At 41.3% G+C, this 25957-nt stretch overlaps 2 protein-coding genes across 8 annotated transcripts in view; one reads left to right on the forward strand and one right to left on the reverse strand.

The window, feature by feature from the left end:
- The window catches only part of kif26ba (kinesin family member 26Ba), a 79570-nt gene extending 66177 nt beyond the window's left edge, over positions 1-13393 (forward strand). For 2 of the 4 annotated variants that reach the window (XM_086026349.1, XM_086026350.1), the window contains exons 19-28: positions 75-254; positions 336-604; positions 1033-1669; positions 1905-2767; positions 2948-3180; positions 3269-3418; positions 3655-3881; positions 6771-7030; positions 7487-7637; positions 9633-13393. In XM_086026349.1, the coding sequence (XP_085882475.1) occupies positions 75-254; positions 336-604; positions 1033-1669; positions 1905-2767; positions 2948-3180; positions 3269-3418; positions 3655-3881; positions 6771-7030; positions 7487-7637; positions 9633-9781 (3119 nt within the window). In that variant the 3' untranslated portion in view covers positions 9782-13393. The remainder of the gene's footprint in view (positions 1-74; positions 255-335; positions 605-1032; positions 1670-1904; positions 2768-2947; positions 3181-3268; positions 3419-3654; positions 3882-6770; positions 7031-7486; positions 7638-9632) is intronic. The other 2 variants (XM_086026352.1, XM_086026351.1) reach the window with 2 other exon arrangements.
- Positions 13394-18038: 4645 nt separating this feature from the next.
- smyd3 (SET and MYND domain containing 3) overlaps positions 18039-25957 on the reverse strand; it is a 53378-nt gene continuing 45459 nt past the window's right edge. For all 4 annotated transcript variants that reach the window (XM_086026057.1, XM_086026055.1, XM_086026053.1 and 1 more), the window contains 4 exons: positions 24821-24908; positions 24523-24697; positions 19101-19209; positions 18039-18867 (listed from right to left, as the gene is read on the reverse strand). In XM_086026057.1, coding sequence (XP_085882183.1) covers positions 18769-18867; positions 19101-19209; positions 24523-24697; positions 24821-24908 — 471 coding nt within the window. In that variant the 3' untranslated portion in view covers positions 18039-18768. The remainder of the gene's footprint in view (positions 18868-19100; positions 19210-24522; positions 24698-24820; positions 24909-25957) is intronic.

Consider the following 25957-nt stretch of genomic DNA (forward strand, 5'->3'; position numbering starts at 1 on the left):
AGTAGTGTAGAAAATGACCACACGACTGGTTGCCGTATTAAATAAATTCTATCGATATGTTTTCTACGATGCAGACAGTCTGGCTGCAGACAGCGGTCGTTCCTCCACAGAGTGTCCACTTTCCAGAACATCTCCTGTTGGTATGAGTCCACAAGTCAAAGATCCAACTCCATCCCTGTCTACCAGCTTGGGCTCTGCAGAAACACTCTGTGACGATGACGTGCCTCCAATACCCTTGGATACACACAGGGATGGTGAGTGAAATGTTTCTTTGTTGTTTGTTTCAACAACTGAAGGGTCTTAGGTCTGAAATGATCCACACTTGACCACTGCAGGACTAGTTGGACATCATTTGCTGTGTGAGGATCTATCAGTATACACAGAGGCTGCAGGAGAGGAGGAGGCACTCGATGACAAAGCTCTCATGATGACACAGCATCTAACCTGTCGCCCACCGAGCATTATCAGCTTCAATAGTGACTGCTACTCTGTGGACGCCCAGTCCTGTGGAGTTCGCACAAGCCCTGTTGAGGATGGAGCTGCAGAGAGCTTTCATGTGATTGCAACAAGCTCTGGGGTTACAGAGGTTGTCGCCATGGCAGAGGTTGGTGTACTTGACTTTGCGATCACATAAACACACAGCGTTTGATATTTGGGTTCGGGATACACCTTGTAAACTGTTAGTAAAATAAATATGGAGGCAGTCACCCCATTGCTGCCAGAACTTCTCCCCGATCTGGGCGTGTGTGTCTCATCCAAACATTTTTCGTATACTGAGGCACAATCTACTCTGATCAAGTGGTAAGCATAAAATAAAAAGAATTAAGATTTACAATGAACTAATGTGTATAGTCCCAAATATACTGTAGATCGATTCTACTGATTAAACGTCTTTTGTCCACATACAATGAAATATGTGTACCAGGTCTAAATTTGACCTAAATATGTATTTTTACCCAATCCATAAGATGTCAGTGATACAATGATCCTGCCAGCATTTCTTTATCCTCGCAAATTCAAATTCTTCAACAGGTTGCAATGGCCAAACTGCGCATGGAGGGGGATACGATAGCCTCGGTGATGACACCTATCTCCTCCTGGATGAGTGATCTGAGTGGGTGCAGTGAGGGTGATCACTCGCTTCACAGCTTCAGCCAGTCCCAAAGTCATCAAGGGGAAGCCTTGGCTGAACCCAACCAAATTTCCTTGGGATTGGATGGGTCAGGAGACAATGGAAGCAGTGGACGTTTTAGAAATGGGAGTCTGGAGGAACCGCTGTCAGATAACAGAAGGGAGAAGGGAACGCCAACCAAGGACAGGTTGAGAAAAATGCCTCCATCTATGGCTAAAACGACCATTCAGTCTTTGACAACACTTGGGAACCTCGCTACCTTCAAGACCGCAATCAGTACTCACTCCTGTGTAGCCAACAAGCAGATGGCCATGCAGGAACCTAGTATCTGCTCCTCAAAATTCAACACACAGCAGTTAGCTTCCATATCCAGTGAGATGAGCTTTGAGGATCCCTGGCTGGTGCGTGTTATGGAGGATGGGAGACCCAATGAGGAAGTAATACCAGTGAAGAGTGAGGTGGAGCATACAAAGAGCCAGTCAGGGCAGAAGATTGAAGCAGCAGGCAATGGAAACATTGAGAATTTCTGCAGGGATGGTAAGAAAATGCTTGTTTTTTTACCTCCACCAAGCACAAAATGAGAGTTTTTGTTTTGCGCTACCCTCCAAGAAACAAGAAATAGTCTGTTAACTTTCAAACAGAAATCAAGAACATCATATTTCAGTTCGACCTTGGTAGAGGGCTGTTCCTATGCTTAAGAATGTTAACATTGCAGATTGTCTGTGGAATGTTGATTACAATTGTTAGAATTGATTTTCAATTCTTTTGTCAGCAGTTGAAGATCATGGTGGGTCGAGTTCAGGTGGCGAGGTAGTGTCATCTCCAGACTCCTTCAAGAGAGTGGTGGATGGTTGTGAGATGGTCACTGGTGTTGCCCAAGGAGAATATTTGGCTGATAACTACAACCCAGAAATCCACCGAACCTCCAGTCTCCCTCGTGCCTGGCATCGTCTCAACCGCCAAGATGGCTTAGATAACACAACTGAGTACAAGAATATTGGTACCACCTCTTCAACTCCCTGCAGTCCGCGTGCCACACTTGATCGCCGGGGGTCGACTGGAAAACAAGGCTTTTTCTCTCACAAGAAGGGTGGGATCCCGCCTTTGCCACCTGTACGCAAGTCCAGTCTTGACCTACGAAACAGGGCAGCCAGTCCACTACAGCAGCCCATCCATGAGGGCAGTTCTATAGATGATACATGTGGCACCAGACAACATGGCTCCAGTATAGACAGTAGTAGACTCTTTAGCGCTAAGCTAGAGCAACTTGCAAGCCGAACTAATTCCCTTGGCCGAGCCCACAGTGGCTCGCACCACTATGACTGCTTCTCCCTAGAAAGGGCTGAGAGCCTCCGAGGGGGAGGCTCAAAGGGAGACGGCTCCATACCTCGTACCGGTCGCAGCCTTACTCGGGCTGGAAACGGCTTCGGAGGTAGTCCCGGTTCGAGCAGTGCACCGCAGTCACCTGCCAAATCAAGCGGTCAGTCAAAGATATCAGCTGTCAGTAAGCTGCTGATGACCAGCAGTCCCAAATCCAGAAGTTTGTCTGCCTCCAGCACAAAGACTCTCAGCTTTTCCACCAAGTCTCTTAGCCAAGCTTCCAGTCGAAGCTCAAGCCTTCCCCCGAATGGAAAGGTATGACTTAATTTGTAGCAAGACTGCACCAATACAGTGATGCCTTGACTTATAATGGCCGCACCTCACGAGTTTTGAGACTATCGCTTGGTCGACTGCTTTGCTTTGCGCTCAGATCAATTCCTGTGGCCTATGAACTACCCACTACCTTTGTCCTAAGCTTTGTGTCTGCTTCCACAGCCACAAAGTACCATCCAGGGCCCCGTGCAGCAACAGGGACCCTCTCCTGCATCCTGGTCTACGCAGTCTCTGAGCCGCAGTCGAGGGGGAAGTTTGGCTGCCAAGCTGCCCCTGCGGGCTGTCAACGGACGTATCTCAGAGCTTCTCCAAGGAAGCAGCGGTTCACGTTCCAGGAATCATGCCCAAGGAGGAGGTGCAGATCCAGTAGAGGAGAAAGTAGTTGGAGGGGCAAGGTTGGCCAGTTTTAACCAGTCAAAGATTTTTTTCCTTTCTTTTTCTAGCAATAGATAGATCTTATGACAATGATTTTTTACTTCACAGAGGGGTGTCACCGGGAGCAGGAGGTATTGCTGGAGGAGGCCCAGGGGAGGAAAAGGCAGCAGCGGTTCAAAGCCTTCCCTCTCCCTACAGCAAGATCACCGCTCCGCGAAAACCACATCGTTGCAGCAGTGGCCATGCCAGTGACAACAGGTATTTGGACAGTTGTCTGTGTAGACTATGTGTCATCCAGGTCATGGTAATTGAAGGCAACTGGGCTTCGTCTTGGTTTTTGAAGAAGTTTCACTTTTAATCGAGCTTTTTCAATAAAATACTTTGATCCATTCGGCACTAGGGCTTTTATTGTAACCAAAGGTGTCGCTTTGGTGGGGTCAACTTTTTATTGAATACTATTTTCTAAACAAGGATCTTATTTTGGCATCTAACAGCAGCGTACTGAGTGGGGAACTGCCTCCGGCCATGGGTAAGACGGCCTTGTTCTACCACAGCGGGGGCAGCAGCGGCTACGAGAGCATGCTAAGAGACAGCAGCGAGAACACAGGAAGCACTTCCTCGGCTCAAGACTCGCTCAGTGAGCACAGCTCGGCCACCACCTCCTCCAGACGCAGCGCCAAGAGCAACAAGAAGAGCAGGAGCAACACTGGACACTTGGGAGGTGAGGCGTTTGCCTGTTGGAAGGATTGTGGGAAAAAAAAAAAAAAATTTCCTGGTGTGCAATTTTAATTTTCCTTCATACAATAATGTTATCATGAGCAATTGGCCTGCCACCTTTCTAAAGGGCTGCAATTTTTAGGCAACCCTCAGTTCCTGTTATTAGCTTTTTAATGACATTCATGCTTAACTGAATGGACAGTTGGCGAGGGACTGGCTTACGATTGCATGCAGGGCCATCATAAATGCAGCAACGATAGAAAAATCCTGAAAAATTGTGTCACAAGGTCAAAGCCATTTCCTTACATGCAAGTGTCTATCACCGAGCATAAATAAATAATTGGTCTGAATACTCTTATTCATGTGCTCACTCATGTGAGTGGCTGTAAAACCTGAATTGACTTATTCTATTCTACTCCATTCTATTCCGTACAAAAGGGCCTACTGTAAAGATGATGATTATACAAAGTATTAGACCAACATTGAAAAGAAATGTGAATAAAAAGTGAGTTGAAAAAAAATATATGAGGAAAGGTTGTTCTATCTATAGAACACTTTTGAAATTTTATCATGAAAAAAGTCACAATATAACAAGAAAACAGCATCGTGGTTGAGTGGTAAGCACATCTGCTTCACAGTTCTAAATTGGGGGTTAAAATCTGGGCTCTGGCCTTTCTGTGTGGAGTTTACATGTTTTCTCCATTCTTGTGTGGATTTTTCTCTACGAATTCCATCTTACTGAAGCTACTTAAAAGGCCAGTTTAAGGAAAGAAAAAAAGCATATGTGTACTTGGCCTACCCTTGCCATGTACATGATTAATTACAAAGATGTTGTGCATTGGTCGTTTGAACACAGTCAATTATTCCTCATCTCGTAATAATTCATCCATATTCTTGTTAAAGTACAACTACTTTGTATAATCAGTCTATAGAGCATAACCTCTCAAATGTAGCATTGTAATAATCTCACTTTTTGAAGTGCAACCCTAACATGCTCACTCAGCATTTCCAGCAGCAAATAAGAATTGAGCTTCCGACCAGTATTTCAGACGATCGATTGGAAGCTGTAAAAGCCCACATAGTGACAAAGTGTAGTCTTAGGGGCGTCAAAAAGCGGTGAAAGCAGAAATAAAAAGACGTGTACGTGTACGTGTGCGTGTGCGTGTGCTGTGCAAGGAATGTGCTTGCACAAGGAGTCAGGTAGGAAAGGTGACCTCGGCCAACCATGTGTGAAATGGTAGAGGGGAACTGCTGCTGCTGGCTATAATGAATCTACATTCACGAGCACATTACGCAGGAGCCTTAATATGGCTGCCAACTCACACGCCACTGCTTGAGCATGACAATGGATACGTGCATCAAATCGGCTTTGTCACAGGCACCTCAGCGCAGTGTGCGTCTGACTATTGACTTAAATTGGAATAACCTTTTCTGCGTGGTACTGGAGTGTAGAATCACCTCCTACCAGGCGGTGTCACGTCTGGATTTGCTCGCATTTTTGAAAGCTTGCTCACTGGCAAGAAAGTGTGCCCCGTGGTAAAGCCAGTTGCAAAAGTGAGCTTTAGTAGAGGTGGAATGTGATGCATGAGCCAACAAATGTTAATCACTTGTCCGTCAGAATCTCACTTGCACTTAAATCCACTTGTCATTACATTTTTTATTCCGTGTTCCCTCCACCCTCCAACCTTTTTCACACGCTATAGAGTCTAATTCTGTCGGTGTCGCTGCTTGTTACTACATAATGAAATACAAATGTGTGTCTTCTTGACCTTTCTGCGTCACACTAAGAGTGCAGCTTTAACAAAATAACTTCAAATTAAATCTCAAAGTAAAATAGGCATGTTTACTTGATTCTAGTTCAACTGTGTATGTTTTACGGTTAATAAAAGTCTTAACTCATTAACTATAGGTTAGGTTAATTAAAGAATAGACCTGTGAATGGTTGCTTGTGTATGTGTGCTCTTTGATTGGCTTGTGATCAGTCCAGGGTTTACCCAGCCGCTCACCCAAAGCTGGGATCAACTCCATCCAGGATTATGACACTTCATTGTAGTTAGTTTTTATTTCATTTTCACTTTATTTTCAATTCAGTCAATTTTAATTAGTTTTCAAAGCAACTTTGTTGGATTTTTTTTTTTTACGTGTCGTTTTAGTTTAGTTTATAATACTGTAGTTTTAGTATTAGTTGTTCTTAATATATCATCTTGCTAGTAACACAACTGCCTAATTTTTGAGATCTGACTTTGGAAAAAAAAAAAGCAAAACAATTTTTTTTTGAAGTTAGGCAGTTATGTTATTAGTGCAATGATATGGAGTATTTGTCTAGTGCAATATGTAAAAAAAAGTAACGGTCAACTGAGTACAATGAAAAAATTGTGTTGAATTTACTCAATTTTATTTTGTTAAGTGGCTGCACATAATAGAATCATCTGAATTTAAATGCATTTTAAGTAGATGTATAGTCTACCAAAATGAATACTTTTAAAATTTATCTCAAAGTTCATGTATGATTATTAATTGACAAAGACAAAAACAGAGGATATTTTCGCTTCAATTATAGTTTTAGTCAGGTTTATAAATGTAAGATGACATTTCAGCAAATAAAAAGCATTTCATACTTTTTTTTCAGTTTTACAGTAGGTTTAGTTGTTTTGTTAGTTTTCGATAATAAATAACCTTGGCTCCAGCTCACCTGCCACCCTACTTAGGACAGTAGCAATATGAATAGTACTTAGTGATTTGATCTTAATGCGTGGCGGATTTGCTATCCACTTAGTCAAGTGCTGCCTGATGTACATTACAATACAAATACTGTGCAACCTAAAATCACACACAAAACACAAGATTCTATGTCTATATTTTAAAACCATTACTCTAAATGACACATTCTTAGGTCTCCAGCGTCGACGGCTGATTCCGGCACTGACCTTGGACTCCTCCACGTCTCCTCACCGCTCCGCCAAACAGGCAGCCACGTCCTCTTCATCCTCCTCCTCCAGCCCAGGAGCATGCTGGGTGGACGGACCGCTGGGGCCGCCTGCCTCTGCAACCCTACGAGGTCCGGGAGCCACGGCGGAGGCTTTCGAGATCAAGGTGTACGAGATCGATGACGTCGAGCGCTTGCAGAAGAGGAGGGACAAGGTGGGGACCAAGGTGAGACAAATAGACTGAGTGGCAGACATCGTTATTATTTGGTGCAGCTGCTGTTTTCACTGAACAAAGTGATAAACATCTTGACCAATAGTATGGTGGGAATCACTCTGTCTTCCGTCCTGTTCTGGTGCATCAACCATCTTCAGTTCAGCCTCAATCGGCAGCCAGATGGTCTTAAGGGAAAAGCTGTCGACGTCTAGTAGTATAAGAGAAATTCATTATTGATTCATTAATTAAATAAAAGCCAATCGTTGAAAGTGAAAGTCACATTTTTATGCAAATTTCCCATATTGGATGACAAATGCAATTTATAGTTGAGGGTTTGGCTGCCACACATTCTGACGTGACCTGAGGAGTCTGTGAAGTGCGATTGTATGAAAGTGTGTGAGCACAGGAGAAGCTGCTCCAGTCATCTCAATAGATTGCACATTCACTTTGCGGCTGCGTGCGTTTCAGGGGACGGTGTACGCCAGTGGCAAGCTTCGCCTGCTGGAGCACCGTCAGCAGCGCATCAGCGAGGTTCGAGCCAAATACCAGTGCTTGAAGAAAGAGCTGGAACAGACCAAACAGCACCTCATGCTGGAGCCTCACACGTGGACCTCTGAGTGTACGTTAACTTTACAGTACAGTAGTTGTGTATGACAGTTTTCAACCGAAACGGTGAAGTCCATGCCATAATGACAAGGACCATTTCAATTATTTCATATATCTATTGTCTTCACTGTGTTCTATGGTATATTTCATGCCTTGGAAATTATTTTCCCTTCTCTTGACTGATGCCTTTGAACAATAAGATCGTTCTGATGCTGTGGGAAGCCCTCTGTGGGCCGTGGCTTGTGTGAAAAGATATGACTACAGTCTCAGATTTTATTAGATTTTTTTCGTCAAACTTGAGTTGAACAGTTTAGAGGTCACATTAATAGTGGAACACGTTTTGAAATCATTTGTCTTGGTCTATTTAAAAAAAAAAAATCTGTCAAGATAACATCAGCTACATATTCAAGATCTTATCACCTCACAAAACACTGTACTGGATTGCTTTCCTGTCAACAAACTGCAAGAGTCACATGAAGAATAGACGTACAGTAAGTCAGTTGTTCCTAGGACCTAGGAGATGATCTAAATTGCGATGATGAACTTGCTCATTGGTGATGAACAACATCAGCATCCTCAATAGCTAGCGTCATGGGTGACCACTCAATGAAGAAGCTTGATTAGATACCATAGAAGAGTGACGAATGTGCCTCTGTGTGACTTTGCTTGAGGGTTCATTGTGAGGGCAACAAACTGGATGCGCTGCTTTTCCTCGGATGAATGAGGATGGCAATGCCAGAACGTGATCCGACTCATCCGGAAGGTTCTCAGCGCAATCACATAAAGAGGGGCATTACAGCAGGGTTAAAGTGCATAAAAGCCTCATTACAAAGATGAAGTGGTGCGAAAAAAAAAAAAAACATAAGCAGCGGCCTCCACTGATTGTTACAGTAAATCAATACAAAACAGCACTTAATGCCGTGATGAAACACTCAGTGAGGATCGCTGATTGCTTGGATGTGCATGAAAATCTCATCAATGATTTGACACTCATCGGGTGTCAACATAATTAAACACTAAGTGACATTTTGGACTTAAGTGTTAAAGGACTTCAAGTCACTCGACATCACACCAACCGGCTGGTGGAAGAATGACATTCATCCGTTCAGGAACATTGTCAGAATCTCAACTTGGTACTATGTGTAGTAGTATTATTAATACATCACAGCAATCCACAGATCCCATGTACATCTACGCCCATATATGGTATGAGAAAGCATTTGGGTGTGAGATCAGGAAATATGATACAAAGGATCAATACAGTAGTCCAGCTTTAATTCCCAGCTTTCTCAAGATGTGTTTTTTTTTTTTAAATCTTGAGTTGTATGCAATTTTTGTTAAATGGTGGAAACGAACTCAGCTGAAATTGAAACATAATACAGAGAATTAAACTATGTATATTTGAACTGTGTTGGGGTCACACACGGACATGAACGATCGGGTTGAAGGCAGCCCCCAAGTACCACTTCACAGTGGTGACCTGTGATTTCCCTGGACTACTTTACACCATCCACTCATGGAGTGTTGCTTGCAGTTCCTTATAAACGTACTTCGCGCGCGTCGATGGACTCCAGCGAGTCAGTTTCTGCTTCTTGCATGCCGAATTTAAAGGGAATGAAATAGTGAAAATTTAAGTCCGTTCCAAGGTGAGACTGTCGCCATTGTAAAATCTTGATAAACTGTTCAGGTAATGCCTTTTCTTTACACGACTTGGAGACTTCTCCTTTTTTTGGAATTTGTCACAAAAATGTCAAGAGAAAAAGCAAAACAATCTCATCGGAGTTTATCCTACGATACTGATGAACCGAGGTCTTGTAGGGCACACTGAAGTCACGCGTTCCGTTTTACGCGACATTAACAGAGCATTTTTCCCCAAAGACGGTCAACTTCCCAATAGTACAAGGACTGAACTAAAACTGCACTTGTTTCCGGGCATTTTTTTGTTATTTTACGAAAGTTACCTTTGACTCTGAAGCTTGACGATGTTTTCTCTTCTCTTCTCGTCCAGTCGAGCTACAGCAGGCCTACGAGGTGGACTCACTGGAGTATTTGGAAGCTCTGGAGATGGTGACGGACAAACTGGAGAATCGAGTGAACTTCTGCAAAGCTCACCTCATGATGATCACTTGCTTCGATGTGTCATCCAGAAATCGGTAGCCACACAGCGAGTTGGCGGATCACTTTTTCTGTCAATATAGAAACAGCTCCCAAATAAATGCTTCTCGTCTGGGATACTGTATTTGAAAAAAAAAAAGGGTTCTGATGATAGACCGACCCAATAATCCTCACTTCTTCTCCACTTGTAGGTAAGCAGGACTAGTGATGGATGAATCAATTAGAGATGTACTGAGATAGCTAACTGGCCATTGGGGAGAGCCTGTCTGTTCATCTGAAAGGACAGAAGAGCTGAGCAAGCCGTTTACGAGAAAGCTTTCAAACAACCAACTGGCGGCACAGGACCCATACTGCCATCTTTTTTTTCCCCCTTTTTTTATAGCATCTTATATACGGATCTGTAACAACTAAAAAAACAAGAAATGGGGGCCCACAGCATGCCCCGTTGTACAGTCATTAAAAAAGACCAAGAGCAAGTTAGAGTCAGAAGGACAAATAAACTCGATGAGAAAAAGTGCCTTGTTAACATTCCAACAATACCAAGACTCTCCTTGAATTTGTCGACATACGGTACGGTGCTAGCATAGTAAAACATACAAGGGATGAGCATCCTTGATTGATTCATTGCCATCTGGAAATGTGACATACAACTGTGGGGCGCTGTTTCCATATATGGTCAAACATCCTTATGCGCAGGTTCAGATTAAGTGGGAGCCGAGCTCCAGACCGTAAATTCATCCAGCTGTGAGGGTCTATTATGATCTGTCCATCTATTTTCTATTGTGCTCGTCTAAATTATGGTCACGGGTCAGCCGGAGGCTAACCCAGCTGACTCCAAGCTCCAAAAGTAGAACAGTGTTGCCTTGAGATATGAATTGACTTCATTCATGAGCGTGCTTGCAACTCAAAACACTGGTACCCCAAATCATCTTTCCTTATTGAAATGAACGGAAATGCCATAAATGCTGCATGTTGTGAAGTCAACCGAGTCACTTCCACCATACAATGCTCACATTTCAAATTTTTGCTAGCAATTTACATGTGAACAACAGTGCGCATTTCGAAAAACTCAAAAGTCGGGTAAATCTTATCTGGAGGCAACACTGTACTATGTATATAAAAAAATGACAGGTTATTTATAATTAAAAAGGGACCAAATATGTAATGGAACTTCAGTCAGCGCACAGTGTTAAAAAAATAAAAATGTTGTTTATTTTGATGGTGTTTTAAGCTTGACTTTCTACTTTGAAACGTTCCTACGCGACTCACTGATGTCGTAGGGATGTGATGGCTTTTTCCGTGTTCAAAAAGCAGCGCAGGAATGTTTCTTTCCCCTCGGCGCATCCATCGATCGAGGCTTGTCTGTTATTTGTATCCGTGTTGTTCTGCTCTATTTGTAAAGAAACTCAAAGAATTGTCAATGTGTGTGTTTTATAATAACCAAAGGCAATGGGACCATGTAGAGATTAGAGCCGCATTCAGTATTACTTAGGGGACATGATGCGTCTTTGCAGTTACCGCTCACATCCGCTGTTCAATCGAGATGACCGTTTTCTCGACATTATGTCATACAGTGTATCTGCAACACATCAGCTAATGAGGCCTTCGGCATTTTCGCAATTTAAGAAAGCCTCCGAGGCACTAAATTGGAGTAAGCCATGAAAGATCTATTAGTCATGGAAAATGGAGCTTACGTTTAATTGAATAATGCCATTAGATAAGTATGACATTACTTTTAATGCTATTATCACTGGGACAAAGTTGCAAGTTTAAGTCTAGAAATTAGAATAAGAGGGAATTATGGCCAAAAAAAAAATCTATAGATGGAAACATTGTAGTCATGCCTATCAATACAAACAAAAATTCTGACGAAAAAATGATGTATTCATATATAATGAAATGAAAGGACTTAAGTTAGGGAAAAAGATGAAATTCAGAGGCGGTGATCTCTGCTGGGTTCCGTGTCTTTTACATGATTTTATAGCCTTCTCTATGGTGCTTGAGATGTTTATGCTCTAAGTGTTTGTACAAATATAATTCTATGAAAGAGTGATCTGTGTCAGAAATAACCTTAAAAAAAAAAAATCTTGAACATCACTATAGCAGCTTCGATACTTCTTCGCTAGCCTCCTCCTTTTCCTGAGCGATTTGTTCCTCAGTGTTCGTATGTATGCCAAATTGGAGGAGATGATGTAACATAGGATAGCAGGAAACAAACTGTGTGAGATTTTGGACCTTTGCATGGCTGGCTGACGAAGTGAAAGTCATTTATCTACACATGCGGAGGCAGCCAGGAGGTAATCTCCTGGGAACAGCAGAAACGCTCATGTATGTTGGATAAACTGGCCTTGTGATGTGTTTATACAGAGAGTGCAACATCGGAATGTTTCCTATTTTCTTTCTCATAGTGGATCAAAGTCTATTTATTTCAGCTATTGTGTATTTATTTAAGCCTTACGATGTTTCGAGGTTACTATGCATTTGAGATAAAAAAATGATAACTGTACTGTATATACTTTGCCAAATACATGAAATATACTAGATATGCTGTTAAACCCCAAAATGATTCCTACACTGGCCATACTTATTGTTGAATTGAATCTTGCAGCTGAAAATGATACAATAAAGACAACCAACTGTAAAAATGCTATTATTTTTGTTAAAATATATTTTGGCAACCCAATTCCATATTAAAAATGTATTCAATTTGGCTAGAAGTCAAAATAGTTAAAATGGTGTTAAGGGTAAAACAAATAAAAGGTTGGAAAAAAAAAACGTGAACATTTTTTTAAATGACTGCCTTTTAACAATATTTAACAGTCATTTGCACCATTCTGGTGTAATTTGCAGTCAAAATGTGACCAGGGTATGAATGATTTGTGGTTAAACTGTATATACTATGCACATATCATTTACATACTCACCTTTTATTTTTTTTTGGGCCATGTCAAGGGTTCAAGACTTAAAATGAAAATGTGGAAAACGCTGAACAAAAAAGTTATGAAAACCCCGTTCACGAGGTGGCTTAATGGCCAAATAAATCTCTGTCTGATGTTCGTGGATGTCTGATTTTACAACTAGGTTATCATCTTGTTACATGTCAAAAAACAAGTTAACTGATAACACTGGTCAACACATTTTTACTTTCTTTTCAAGAGATGCAAGCTTTCCTAGATACATTTGTTTGTGCCGATTCCCAATCTGCCCTCGTTTCTTTTCTCGAGCACATCAGGTTTTTATAATAATATGATCATAATAACATCATACGTAATATATTTACCATGAATTCATATGATTTATGAATTAAGGATTAGGTTCAGTGACAGGTGGATTTTTTTTTTTTTAAAAATCTCAACAACCTGATGTGCAAGAAAAAAAAAAGGGACATTTTTGAAATCTGTGTGAAAAATACATTTAGGGACACATACAGTCATCTGTGATTAATATTTGCTGTTGACCAGTGTTATTTGTACGAGTGCGTGTGTGTGACTTTTTTTTTTTGTCATAAGTGCCAATCTGCAAAACGGATGAGTCAACAATGGAGACCAGAGTGAAAATTCAGAAGCGTGTCAAGTGTGATAATCTGTGCATGATTCGAGGCTGGAACTGTCTTTTGACACAGCGTGTTGGTGGACAAACAAGATGGCCGAATGTAAATAAAGGAATGTATTCAACAAAATTGACGTGCATTTGCTTTCTTGGAAAAACACCCATGCAATACAATCTGCCAATCACTCATTACATTGTACTAGATCCTCTGGAAAAGTGATTCTCAAAGTGGCGGGCGAGCTTCCTCTCATGGAATGCGAAGGAAATCGCTGAATGCTCAAACCGTTCATAATGTTACAGTGGCTTAAACTTCTTCTTTTAAATACATTAAGTAGAGTTCACATGGATACAGATTCATTTAAACCATTAATTACTTAAGTACAATGTTTTTATTTTCCTAGATTTAGTTGCTGTGTTAATGCTCAAACTGTGTATAATGTTACTGAGGTTTACAAAAATAGATTTCTATGCCCGTAATACAACTATGTAACTTTTTGTGAATAAACCCGCTGTCTTGTTTTCTGGTGTTGACTTCGGCTTCCTATGCTACTGGATTTGAACGTTGGTCATGGTGGTGCTCACGGAGAGTAAAGTATTTTAGGGTATTTGGTGGTACTTGGCGTATAAGGTTTGAGAACCACTGTTAGAAACCTCTTCGAGCTCATTCACATATGAAGGTCAGAGTGTCTTCCAAACACTGATGACACAGCATCGGGTGTTTCAATGTCAAAAGTGAACCTGTGATCTTTCCATTGCGTGAAATCCACGGAGAGCATCGCCTTTGACATTTGAAAGAATTTGCTAAGAATTTGCAGGGACTGTTGTCCCTGTTTGGCCTTAGAAATGTGCATGTTTGATTTGTGTATCTGAGTGTATATGTTCAACCTTTGAATGTAACAATTGATTTTAACATTGTTGGGAATGACAATGTAGAAATGTAATGATGCAATTATTATTACGTAATCTAAACGCAGTGAAAAGCAAAGTCTCTTGTTGCTTCCATTCTGTGTGTCTTTAGTCTTGTTTTGTAGGACAGTCATTGTGAACAAGACTGATGGGCGACATTCTCTTTTCAAGTCATGATGGATTTGGCCATGCAAACTAAAGGTTAGGTGTGATATAAAGGCAATGAACAATATGCTATTTACGCTGTGTCCATTTGTTGATTGTCTCTTACTTGTCTTTTCAATTTGTTTGTGTATGCTTTCTTTACCTGCTTTGTGGGGACACAGTCATTATAAACTGGATAAATTGGGGGGGAGTCCTATTTTTTGGGGTGACATGATGGATTTTAAAATGTAGACTGTGGTTTGGATTGATGTAAGAGTAAATCACTTTGTGCCCATTTTTTGAAGGTTTTAGATTTGTGTGTGTGGATGGATTTCAACATGCAGAATAAACAATGGCAGTTTCTGGTATGTGCAACATACCTGCACCCCCACCCAGAAAAACAACTGTGAAATGCTGTTCTATTTACATGTAAATTACTGGTCTTTCAAGCTTATAACCACCACTGGGGACTAAAGGATTTCTTTATACTGGCGCGTCGGCGCGGGCGACAACTGCTGCATTGCATCACGTGACCGCCGCGTTGTGCCGTGTGACATGCTGGCGACACATGCCGCGCACACGTCAGAAATTGTTGCTGCGTATACGACGCCACGCACATTCTCTCTCATGATTGGTCCGTTATGTCACATGTTGCGATGGCGTACACTTTTCCCCCGGCTTGGTTCGTTGAGGGCAATTTATTTGTCGCCACGGAGGAGAGGATCCACCACGCAGCTCGTTGCTGCTACGAAGCAAACTAGTTTAGCAGCGTCTTGGGTGTTTTGTCACATATGTGTGTGTCATCTTCCAGGGAGTGGTCACCTGGGCAGGCGGCGTCTCGGCCCGGGACAAGAAGCGGCTGGACAAACTGGTCAAGAGGGCCGGCTCTGTCCTGGGCTGCTCCCTGGACTCTGTGGACTCGGTGGGGGACAGGAGGATGTTGGCCAAGCTGTCATCAATGCTGGGCAACCCGGACCACCCCCTCCAGGGCACCCTAACAGCACTCCATAGCACCTTCAGTGACAGACTGTTACACCCTCGCTGTGCAAAGGAGAGATTCCGCCGTTCCTTCTTGCCTGCTGCTGTCAGACTCTTTAACAAGAACATTGTGTAGTCTCTACAAACTGGCGGTCATTAGTGCAATTGTGCAGTCCTGCACCTGAGCTCGTATCGTGCAATACCCAATATTCCCCACTACTGTAATACCGTGCAATACTCAACATTCCCCACTACTGTTAGTCTAGTTTTATTTTTATCCAATGCTGTTCCTTACATTTCACTACAGCACTGCAGCACTGTCACTTAGAGTATTTTTTCCTCTGTACTATGTACAGGCCGAAATGAGTGTTCCTCATATTTTTTATGTAGATGTAGGTTGGTGTGTATACACATGTGTATATACACATGTTACTGCGTATATCTACATAGGTTTGATTCTAAATGTTTGCCGTCAATGTTATACATTAATGGCGACATTATGCCGCCGCCCCTGTGTGACCTATATCTTTGCTACTGTAACAACGAAAATTTCCCCACTGTGGGATCAATAAAGGCATTCTTATCTTATCTTAAAGAAGCCAACACACGCACGTACCACATTCGCCGCCACCTTCCAGATCGTTTTCGCAATGCAATTAAATGCGTCTAGTCATCTCTGTCCCTTTATGGCAGGCACGATATCCATTGTTGTCACTGTCATTTTGATCGTTGCTCGGCAGTAAAATTGCCGACCGGAATTGGCCATAAAAAGGAAGAGGAAATTCCGCCCTGCAGTGTCCTCGTCACTAACAGCCGTCGCGAAGCCCCCTGACTTGGAGTCAAACTGCAACACATTTTCAAAACAACACGCGTGGGTTGCGCACGAGTATAAAGAGCCTAAAAGCGGAAGTCAACCCAAATATTTTTTTCAAGAATATGTTCCCAGCAGGCCCCCTAGTTCAAACAAGGCATTCTGATTAATTTTGCGTTTGTGGAATATAAGTTAAGCAGGAAAATGCACTCGTTAGCCATCTCTGGGGGCGGCCATTTTGTCTAGACCTGTTTTCTGAATCAGAGCCGTGATTGGTCGTTGTGAGCAGTTGTGATGTCATTTTCAGTCCTTGCTTCTCTCGCACTGAATTTAAAGTGAAAGAGGAGTCGCTTTCATTGGACCGGAAGCAAGGCAGCTGTGTTCACTCTCACAACGGCGCAAATGCTCGTTTCTAAATGCGCACGTCTATGAAATTCCCAAAAGAAAGAAAACATCACCCACGCACACATTTATAGACATAATGGGCACGAAAACAGGGCCCTTAAGTTTAGAGTGATTTTTTGAAGAGCTCTAAATTGTTTGTGTATGTTTGTTTTACATATTTACAGGGATATAGTCATTGTACATCGGATTCATTGACTGGGGGGCGGAGCTTGGGGAGACATCCGTTCTTGGGGAAATGATGGTTTAATGTGAAGAACAAAGTTCAGGGATAGTTCAGTGAAAATTAATTTGTGTCCATTTGTTGGTGGTCTTTGGTTTGTGTTTTCAGTGTGTGTGTGTGTGTGTGTGTGTGTGCGCGCGCGTGTTTGTGTGCGTGCATACTTGTTTTACCTCTTTCATGGAGACAAAGGAATTTAAAACCCCATTCATTGAACGGACATCCCTTTTGTGGGGCAACGATGCAGACTTTAATATGTGGACTAAAGATTATCCCTGGCATAAGGGTCCAATCACTTTGTATGGGCTCTATCTGCAGAGCATTGTTTTGACCAAGGGAGGTTATGAATGTAATTTGAAGTGTTGTGGCGAATGAAAGAGGGATGGTGACAGGCAATGAGAGTAAATGACAGTAAATCTGATTTAATGGCCTTTGCCAGTTGATGGGAGAAAGAGTGGCTGAAGGAAACAATAACCATTGAAAAGAGACATCGAGGTCATGATGTTTCTATCATAGGGCTGTCTTTAGGATCAGGATTTTGCATTTCATACAGTCTACCTCAATTATAAGTGCTACTATAGTACTATGAGGGATTGTATTTAATAGATTTAAAAAGGCAACGGTCAGTGTCCACAGATCCATAAAAAGTCTCGAGGGCTTTAATTATTCTCGAAAATTACACTTATCCTCAAGCATCCTTTAAGCAGCTGTTCAAAGTTATAATGATTCCGCATTCCTGTACAATTCTATGCTGCGAAAACATCTGTTGCTGTGCCGTGAAAAACCCGCATGTCCAATTTTGTAATTCTTTAAAATGTTCACATTTATGGGATGTCTGTAACAGGGAAACCTCATTCACGTAAAAATATTTTTTTAAAAAGAAAAACATTGTTCACATTTTTATGTAAATTTTTTTTTTTTTAAAGAAAGAAAAACTAAGTCTTTTTCACAGGACAGTGATGATATTTAATGTACCCTTGCGTGATTCCCATTAGTAAATGGTGTTTCCTGCAAGGACCAATAACTGTAACGATGTTTATACCGTACTATTTTATATACAAGAGTATAATCACAATTATTGTTGCAAAAATGTCTTAAAATATTTTAAGACATTTTAGTCGTCCCATTTAGTGAATGAGAGTTCTTTCATTTGATTGAATTGACCTTTAAAAACTTTTCAATTTGACTTCCATAAACCAGCAGATACCTTGGACGGTATTTTGACCATCTCATTGTGCTAAATAGGAAAAACAAAATATTAACAAACAACAACACTGGAAACTGAAACGTATGAATGAACCTTTTTATTAAGCTCTTCATCATAACTGAGTACTATTAATATTTCTAAAGGCAAGTTTATTGATACCGCTCTTTCTTTATATTTTATTATACTGTGGGTGAAAAAAATAAAAGAATCTGAGCAACTATGGTAAAGTGCCACTTATTCACAGCTGACTAATCAACTAGTCTTTTCCATGTCAATAGCGAAAAGTGTCAGAAAAGCAAAACCTTTTATTTGTAAAAGCAAACAATGTCACTGTAATCCTCCCATAACCCATAAACACACACTTTACCCCCCCAGAGCTAATGTTGTCATCCTTTTAACAAAGGAGCAACCATGCGACCATGTGTGTGTGTGTGTGTGCGTGTGCGAAGCATTACCACATTCCATCACAGACACGTTTCAGCCTTAACACACACCGACGGAATAACACACAATAACAGTGATTACCACGGGAAGTGTGTGCGATGGATATGTGTCGAGTGGAGGATGGATGTTTTGAGAGGCTGCCTTTGCTATAAACACTCACACAGACACACACACACCCACACACACGCTGGACGGACTCACCACAATGGAATCTCGAGATTACAAACGAGACAAGAATGTCACATACACTGTATTTGTTGTCAGGTCCTGCCATCAAACACGGAGCCCTCATCACATCACCTGTTGTTAAGAGGGGGTAAAAAAATATGACAGCCGCCTTGAATGTTACATTACATTATCAAATTTAATTATTGATTCATCTCAAAGCGACATTCTTCCATCTTGACCAACAAATCGGCCACCAAAAGGTGATCAACGCCGTGGGTGATCTTGAGGATGTCAAAGGCCTGGTGGACAGTAAAGAAAACACTTTCAGTTAGTCAATTCAAAATAGGCCAAACAAATACACTACTGACATAAAGTTAAGGATATTCCGCTTTTGGGTGAAATGTCAGGATGAACCGAGAAACGCGCTACAAACCTTCACATGTGGATTTCTCTCATCTTTTGAATGCACATGTCAAAACTGTGACTGAAGTATTGCAGTACATCAGTGCAAATCTGCAGTTCTCATACAGACCTGTTTGAAGGTGTCCAGAGCGTCTTGAATGCGCTCCAAATAATGCTGCAGCTTTGCAACTCTCATCAGCTGGACTCCGTGGACGGGATGGGGATCAGGGTAGTAACGTCTTCAGAACAACAAGAGTGAATTGGATTAATGCACGTTGAAACAAATGCGACCATGAGAAGTTAGACGGCAACAAGAAATGATATACAGTTGTTAATTCTTTTGTGGGTTGCGGGCTAAGCAGCATACTTCACATTTTTGCATCCGATAAGATGACTTCGATGAAACATTTATTACACATGAAGCAAAGTCACATGTTTTTGATCATGTATTTCGTCATATTCAGTAGATGTCTGGGGTGTTTGTTTACTCAAGTGAAGCGAGTCCTGCACGTTTTATAGAATTGCTGCTGCTTTCTTGACTTTTTGCATTATTTTGAGTCATTCTGCTTATTTCCACCTGTCAGATGCTATGTCTACCTTGGATACGGTGTGTGTTGTGGCAAAGACGTCTGACAGGCGATGGTATCAGATGTCATAATAAAGGGAAGCACAGATGCCTTTGTTACCACTGGAAATAACGAGGTGTCTAGATTTGAGGTGAGGTGTTTATTTGTTCAAGTAGACTAAGCATGTGACATTCGTCCATCCATTATCTACCGTGCTTATCCTCATTCGCCTCAATCTTGAGGCAACTTAAAGCCGCAAGGCTTCAGCGGAATAAAGACCATTTCTCAGAGAGTTGAAGTGTCCAAAAGAGTAAATCAATTTGCTCGCAAGCTATTTCAACACTTCAGACTGTAAAAATAAAAGACCATTTGGGGACTGACCTTTTGTATTGATTTGCGGAAAAAAAAAAAAAAAATATATATATATATATATATATATATATATATATATATATATACACACACATATGTATATATGTATATATATTATATATATATATGTATATATATTATATATGCGTATATACATATATACACATATACATACTGTATATACGCATATATACATACACATACATATATACATACGTATACATATATACATATTTTATATACACATGTACATATTTTATGTACACAAACAAATACAAGATATAGATAAATTCATATCCGCTGTACATAGTCATATTTCAGGTGAACACCTTGCATCACTTTTGGATTTATTTCCAAACAATGTGCAGCTGCATACAAGTGTTGGGACACATATACCATTAGCATTCATTTTCGACACGTGAAAGATGGCAAGCATGCACAGTGCATGATTTTGTTTGCTTTACTGGGAAGGAATATGAATTTGTTTAATGGTGTCAAACACAGACCAGATCAGTTTGTTCACACCAACACAAACACATACACACCAGAGTCTTTATGCAGGGTGATATTTTTTGTTGCTACGCCTCAGTTGCCTGACTTTATTTGTCCTCCTCTTTAATCTGCTTCATTTTTTTTCTCCTATTATCATACTCTCTGCTCGCCTCCTCCTCGTTTATATTTGTGCAGCTAGTTGTAGGGATTAAAGTGGTGACACTCTCCGCTCTCCCCTCTCCTGGAGCCTTCCTTCGTAAGCCTTCCCTTCTATTTCCTCCGCTGTCCCCCGACCCGCCACTGTCTTGATTATCCATGCCAAATGATTTGATGTAACCTCGCTAAAGCCGCAAGAAAACGCTCCAGATGAAGTCGAGTGAGACGAAAAACCCTCCCTTGGGTCGGATCAATCTCCGCTATTGCTGCGTGGATTCAGTGCTGCTGCTTCAATTGGGGTTGTTTCGTTCGGAAGAATATCAGGCTGAACAATAACACTGCGCAAACAAGCAAAGTGGATATAGGGAGAGTTCTTTTGTAGGTCAACAGAAGCCCCTTAACAATATCGTGTCGGGTCACGGCCACCTTAGAGGAGGTTGGTGACGCTGTTAAGAGTCAACAATGAGGAGGGGCCTTCAAACCCTAATAGACAAAATTGAGTTGGTGCGAGTTCATTCATTCTGTGGATGGAGGGGATAATCTGGGCTGTGTCCCTCTTGTGTGGAGTTTGCTTGTTCGTGCACGAGTTTTCTCCAGGTACTCTGACTTTCTCGCACGTTCAAAAAACATGCATGTGTGATTCCTTGAAGACTCAACTGCCCGCGGGAGCCGGATGTTAATATGTGCAAAGCAATTAGCTAACAACCGGTCCAAGGTGTCTAAATATATACGTGTGTGTGTGTGTGTGCGCATATCCATTGTAAGCACAATAAAAAAACAAATTACTCAATGGATGGATGTGTGACAAAAGTCAAAGGCAAGAAATGATGTCTGAATATTTCAAGTTCTTATGAGGCAGCAAATGGTAGAGGTATCGCAATATGTAATAACTTCAGTACTTGGAAATTATGTTCGGCACACTTATAAAAAGGAGAACGGTGTCTGAGGCGTTGCCATGGTGACCCCGACTTTAACAGCCTGTATTATTAGGACAGTACTCCAGGCAGGATCACGTTCAAGTCTCTCAAATGTTCAATGAATCATAACATCTTTCTTCAAATTGTGGCAGAGAGTTTATTTACTCAACTGCAGAAGGGTGGAGGCGTCTCGGGGTGGATGTATTAAAAAAAAGTCATCAATTATAGAACAATGCAGATATATCGCCTCCATAAAACTTACAATCATTTTTATACTGCACAAGCTTATAGCATGCGCCAAGCCTCCACACAGAATTCATCCGAGGCACTGTGCTTGTAACTCAGCGGGTGCTGCTGTTTTGGTTAGCAACGGGGTTCAAATTAGCTCAATGGTTGACTGTATATGAAATGAGTGTATGTAAACACATTTTTTTGGCCCCTGATGAAAATGTGAATGAAAAACAACGGCATACATTTGAGTATAGTGGTATATTTATTTCCAATGAATGGTGCCCCAACTCATTTGAAAACTGAATGTAATGTAACCGTAATGCTAAATTGATTGTTCATTTCAAAATATAAAATCGGAATAATTTGCTTGTAGACTTAGGCCGACGTGCTTTCTTGCTGCAATTGAATAACAGCAGACTAAATGCTCTATAATTGAAAGCTGCAACACTGTTTTATATTATTTTCACTAACAGGCCAATTGTTTTTAACTTCAAGGCTAACTAGCTGCTAATCGCAGCGCCAAGCAATTATAGAATTGCTCCCTGTCCCTGTTAGGAACGTTATCATTACACAGGAAGTCCAAAGACTAAATCGGTGTTAGTGCCGAATGAATAATAACAAGTTACAATATTGATTTAATTAGCGAGGCGGCAAGTCAAGCGGCCATCTCAAGCAAATAAACACACATGCGCAAGCAACTCCAATTATGTTTCATCTTTGTATGCACACAGTGGCAGTGATTACAATAATTTCATTAAGGTGCTCCCCCCCTCAATTCTGCCCTCATTTTCCTCCCCGAAGAGCAAATATGTTCCTGCGGAAGGCAGCTCGTTAGAAGGCCACAGCTCTGGGCTACGAGAACGAGAAGAGGGCACCGTGGAGACGTTAACACTTGTGGAAGGAGGCGCGTCTTTCCAGGGAAATGCAGCGGAAAATATAATTCACAGAAAGCTGTTTGTGAGAGGAAAGCAAGGATTATCTTACCCAATGCAAATGCGGAGGAGAGATTAGTTATAGTCTGCCTAATTGTGTTTTGTATTCTGGCCAAAGCTATAATGAATGCAGCTCTAATTTAAATGAGCAATGCCAATACATTAACTGTAGCAAGAGTCCACATGGAATGCACTTGCATGGCATTCGCTGTTGTCATTGCTACATTTGCAATTTTCACAATAACGGCTTCCAAGTAGGAAACAACAGAAAACATGTACATCAAATACTTGATATCATGTGAAATATGTACACAAGCCTCGCTCTCTGTAGCATTGCATTGTGGAGATATTCCGTAGCAGACATGCAGGAAATACACAACGCCTATAAGTCCTGAAGTGAAAATGGAGGGAAAATTCAAAGTAAAGAAGAAAAGAATACGGAATGAGGGAAGGGTGGAAGATAGAGGGACTGAACTCCTGCAGCAATTGGAGCAGCACAGAACAATGGCCGGTGAACAGTAAAGTATAAAAACCCTCATCACACTCTTTCCAACTTGTTCTCATTAAGATCTTTCTCACTCAGGATTTTTGCCATTTGTAATTTTCTTTTCCCTTGGCTCTTGTTTTTTTTTGTGTGTATTACTACCACAACAAAGTGCCAGTGATAGAAAAAGAGAAAATTTGTGGGGAATGGAATTATATTATACTGGCTGCTCAGTGTAATATGGCTAAAGTTGTAGTCATGGTAATAAAAGAACGGCATACAGAACTGCATTGAAGTGATCAACTACATTCGGCACAACGGCGCGCTGTGGTGCTGTGCTTTTAATCATTTATTTTTATTTCTTTATATACTACTCCGTCAAGCATATGTCTATGCGAAACAACAATTGTCAAACAGTTCGTCCATGGCCAAAGAAATGTTGGGGAATGCTGATCAAGAGCACAGTAAGCACAGCTTACATGATTTGGATATAAATATGAAAGGCTGCGGTTAAAGCACATCGTGCTGGATTCATTTCAAATCCATTGTGGAGGAGCATTGTGGCCATGTCCCATGAATGCAGAGATGAAGAAGTTAACGCAAGAGCTGAGCTCATTCACGTATGATTATCATCACGTAAGTACAGCTGTGTTCAGAAGTTTACATACCCAAGGGGTGTGTACAAGCTGTCCTTCAAAGAGTGAGTGTCTTTGACTGAGAGGCGCATCTCCAATGGCCGACATACTGCATCATGGCATTTTCTAATTTAAAGTGTTTTTTTCCTTCCCCCATGCATTTCAATGACATTCCAGTTTGAGGAAAGACCCATGTTTCCATGATTAGAAACCAGCCACAGCTGCTCATGAATCACGCCGCCTCTTTGGTGTTTCCGCATTTATTCCCAGTTTACGCATGTTGAGTGTGTCAAAAGCCTGGATGGGAGAATCCATATACTGTAGATGAAAAGTGCACAAGTCCAAGCGTGTAAAAAAGGACTCACACACAAATGGAAGACTACAGTCATTAATCTTGATATGAAGAGACTCAAAACACTGTGCACAGCTAAGAAATTACAACAAAAGTTTGGCCATGGAACTGACTTTGTTTTAATTTTTTCACAAATGAATGTTTTTGTTAAATAGTTTTGTTAACTTTCACATTCAAGTGTGGTGTTCATTTTAGTCCACATCACGAATCCCTTTTTCAGTGATTTGCAATTGTTGTTATTGTGCCTAATCAGAAATCCCTTTCTTCTGACTTCTTTTAAATGGCATCATAGCTAAAGCATATAAAGTATTTCTGTTGGAAAACCATTGGTGTGGATGAACATTTTTGTCATTTGGCACTGGGGTGGCAATAAAGGTAAAATCTCACAACACATAAATATTGCGCACACGCACACCTGTAAATTGGAAGTGTCCTCTCCCCGTGTCTTGTGGCTTCCTCCCAGTGACCAAGGTGAACGGCAGAATCCAGAGCCATATCGGTCAATCGGAGCTTGTAGAGGTTTTCATCAGGCACATCAGCACCCTCAGTTGATAACAGATGTGTACAACTCTCTCGTAGAGTTTGCCAATCTGGGGAGTTATTTGAGGACATAAGTATTCACTGGATTGCATGTAACAAGCTTGGATTCAGGAGAAGGCTAATTTATCCGAGAGGAACTGTCAGTCAAGCAATATCTTGGTGATGAAAGGTACCTGCGACTGCCTTCAGTTCTTCTAATTTCGGTAACGCTTCCATCAACTTCTGCCATGTTTCCGGTTTACCTGACTGCATGAGTCTGTCCTGGAAAAGAGACGAGACAAAACTCTTGCAGGACGAGTTTTCATAGAGTGGACCAAACATGGTAAAAAGGGATTCAAAACATGTACTGAAAGCCAAGAGACACATTTTTTCCTCTATTTTTTGTGATCTAGTTGTGGAGTTTGTTAAAAGAATATGTAAATTGTGACAAACTACATTTTGTCTATAAAATTGTTGAAAGTACACTTTCGTATAACACTATATCCTTATTAACATTGAAGAAAACTAAAATATATACAAATATAAATCTGCTGATATAGGGGTGGGCGATATGACGATATTAGATCGTTAAGCGGTTTAACGTGTTCACGATCTCAAAAAGCCGAAAGATCGTTTGATCGTCTACATGGCAACATTTCAAACAGTTTAGCTCGATGGCGGCGCAAAGGCGCTGACGCGTATACGCGACCAAACAATCACAGCATGCACAGTGCACCGTACGTGACACTCCCCGCCTCCCTGTTTGTTTGTATAGCGGGAAGCTATAGTGGAAAGTCACCACGAAGCAGAGTTGGTCCCGAAAAGAAACTCCACATCCACAGTGTCGATTTGGTTTGGCTTTTCCTCGGAGGAGAAAGCGCAAACCAGTTATTTGCAAAGTTTGCAGGGACTAGGTTCGGACGTCAGCGCCGACAGCCAAAGCAAACGGAGATCAGACCATTGGTAGCCGGAGGCAGCCGCTAGCTCCAAGCTAAAGCAAACCCACGGTAACACAGTCGTTTAACAAAGGCACTCGATATGAAAAAACAAGCAAGCAATGTAAAGGGGTAACTGAGGCAGTGACTTATTACCTTGCTGAAGACATGATTCCCATTAAAACAGTGGAAAACGAGGGCTTTAAAAGACTCTTCAAAGTACTAGACCTGCGTTACGAGCTGTTTTTTTATGTTACCTTTTATGTTTACATTCACTGCACATTTTGATAAAAATTGTCACTATTCAAATTAAAACCTGTTCAAAAAGCTTAGCTGACTTAAACTTTTTTTTTTCTTTTAGAGTTTTATATACATTTTAAATAGGTTTTACATGTT

This window comes from Filicampus tigris, chromosome 3, assembly GCF_054856515.1.
Source record: "Filicampus tigris isolate MCC_2025a chromosome 3, RoL_Ftig_1.0, whole genome shotgun sequence".
Taxonomy (NCBI): Eukaryota; Metazoa; Chordata; class Actinopteri; order Syngnathiformes; family Syngnathidae; genus Filicampus; species Filicampus tigris.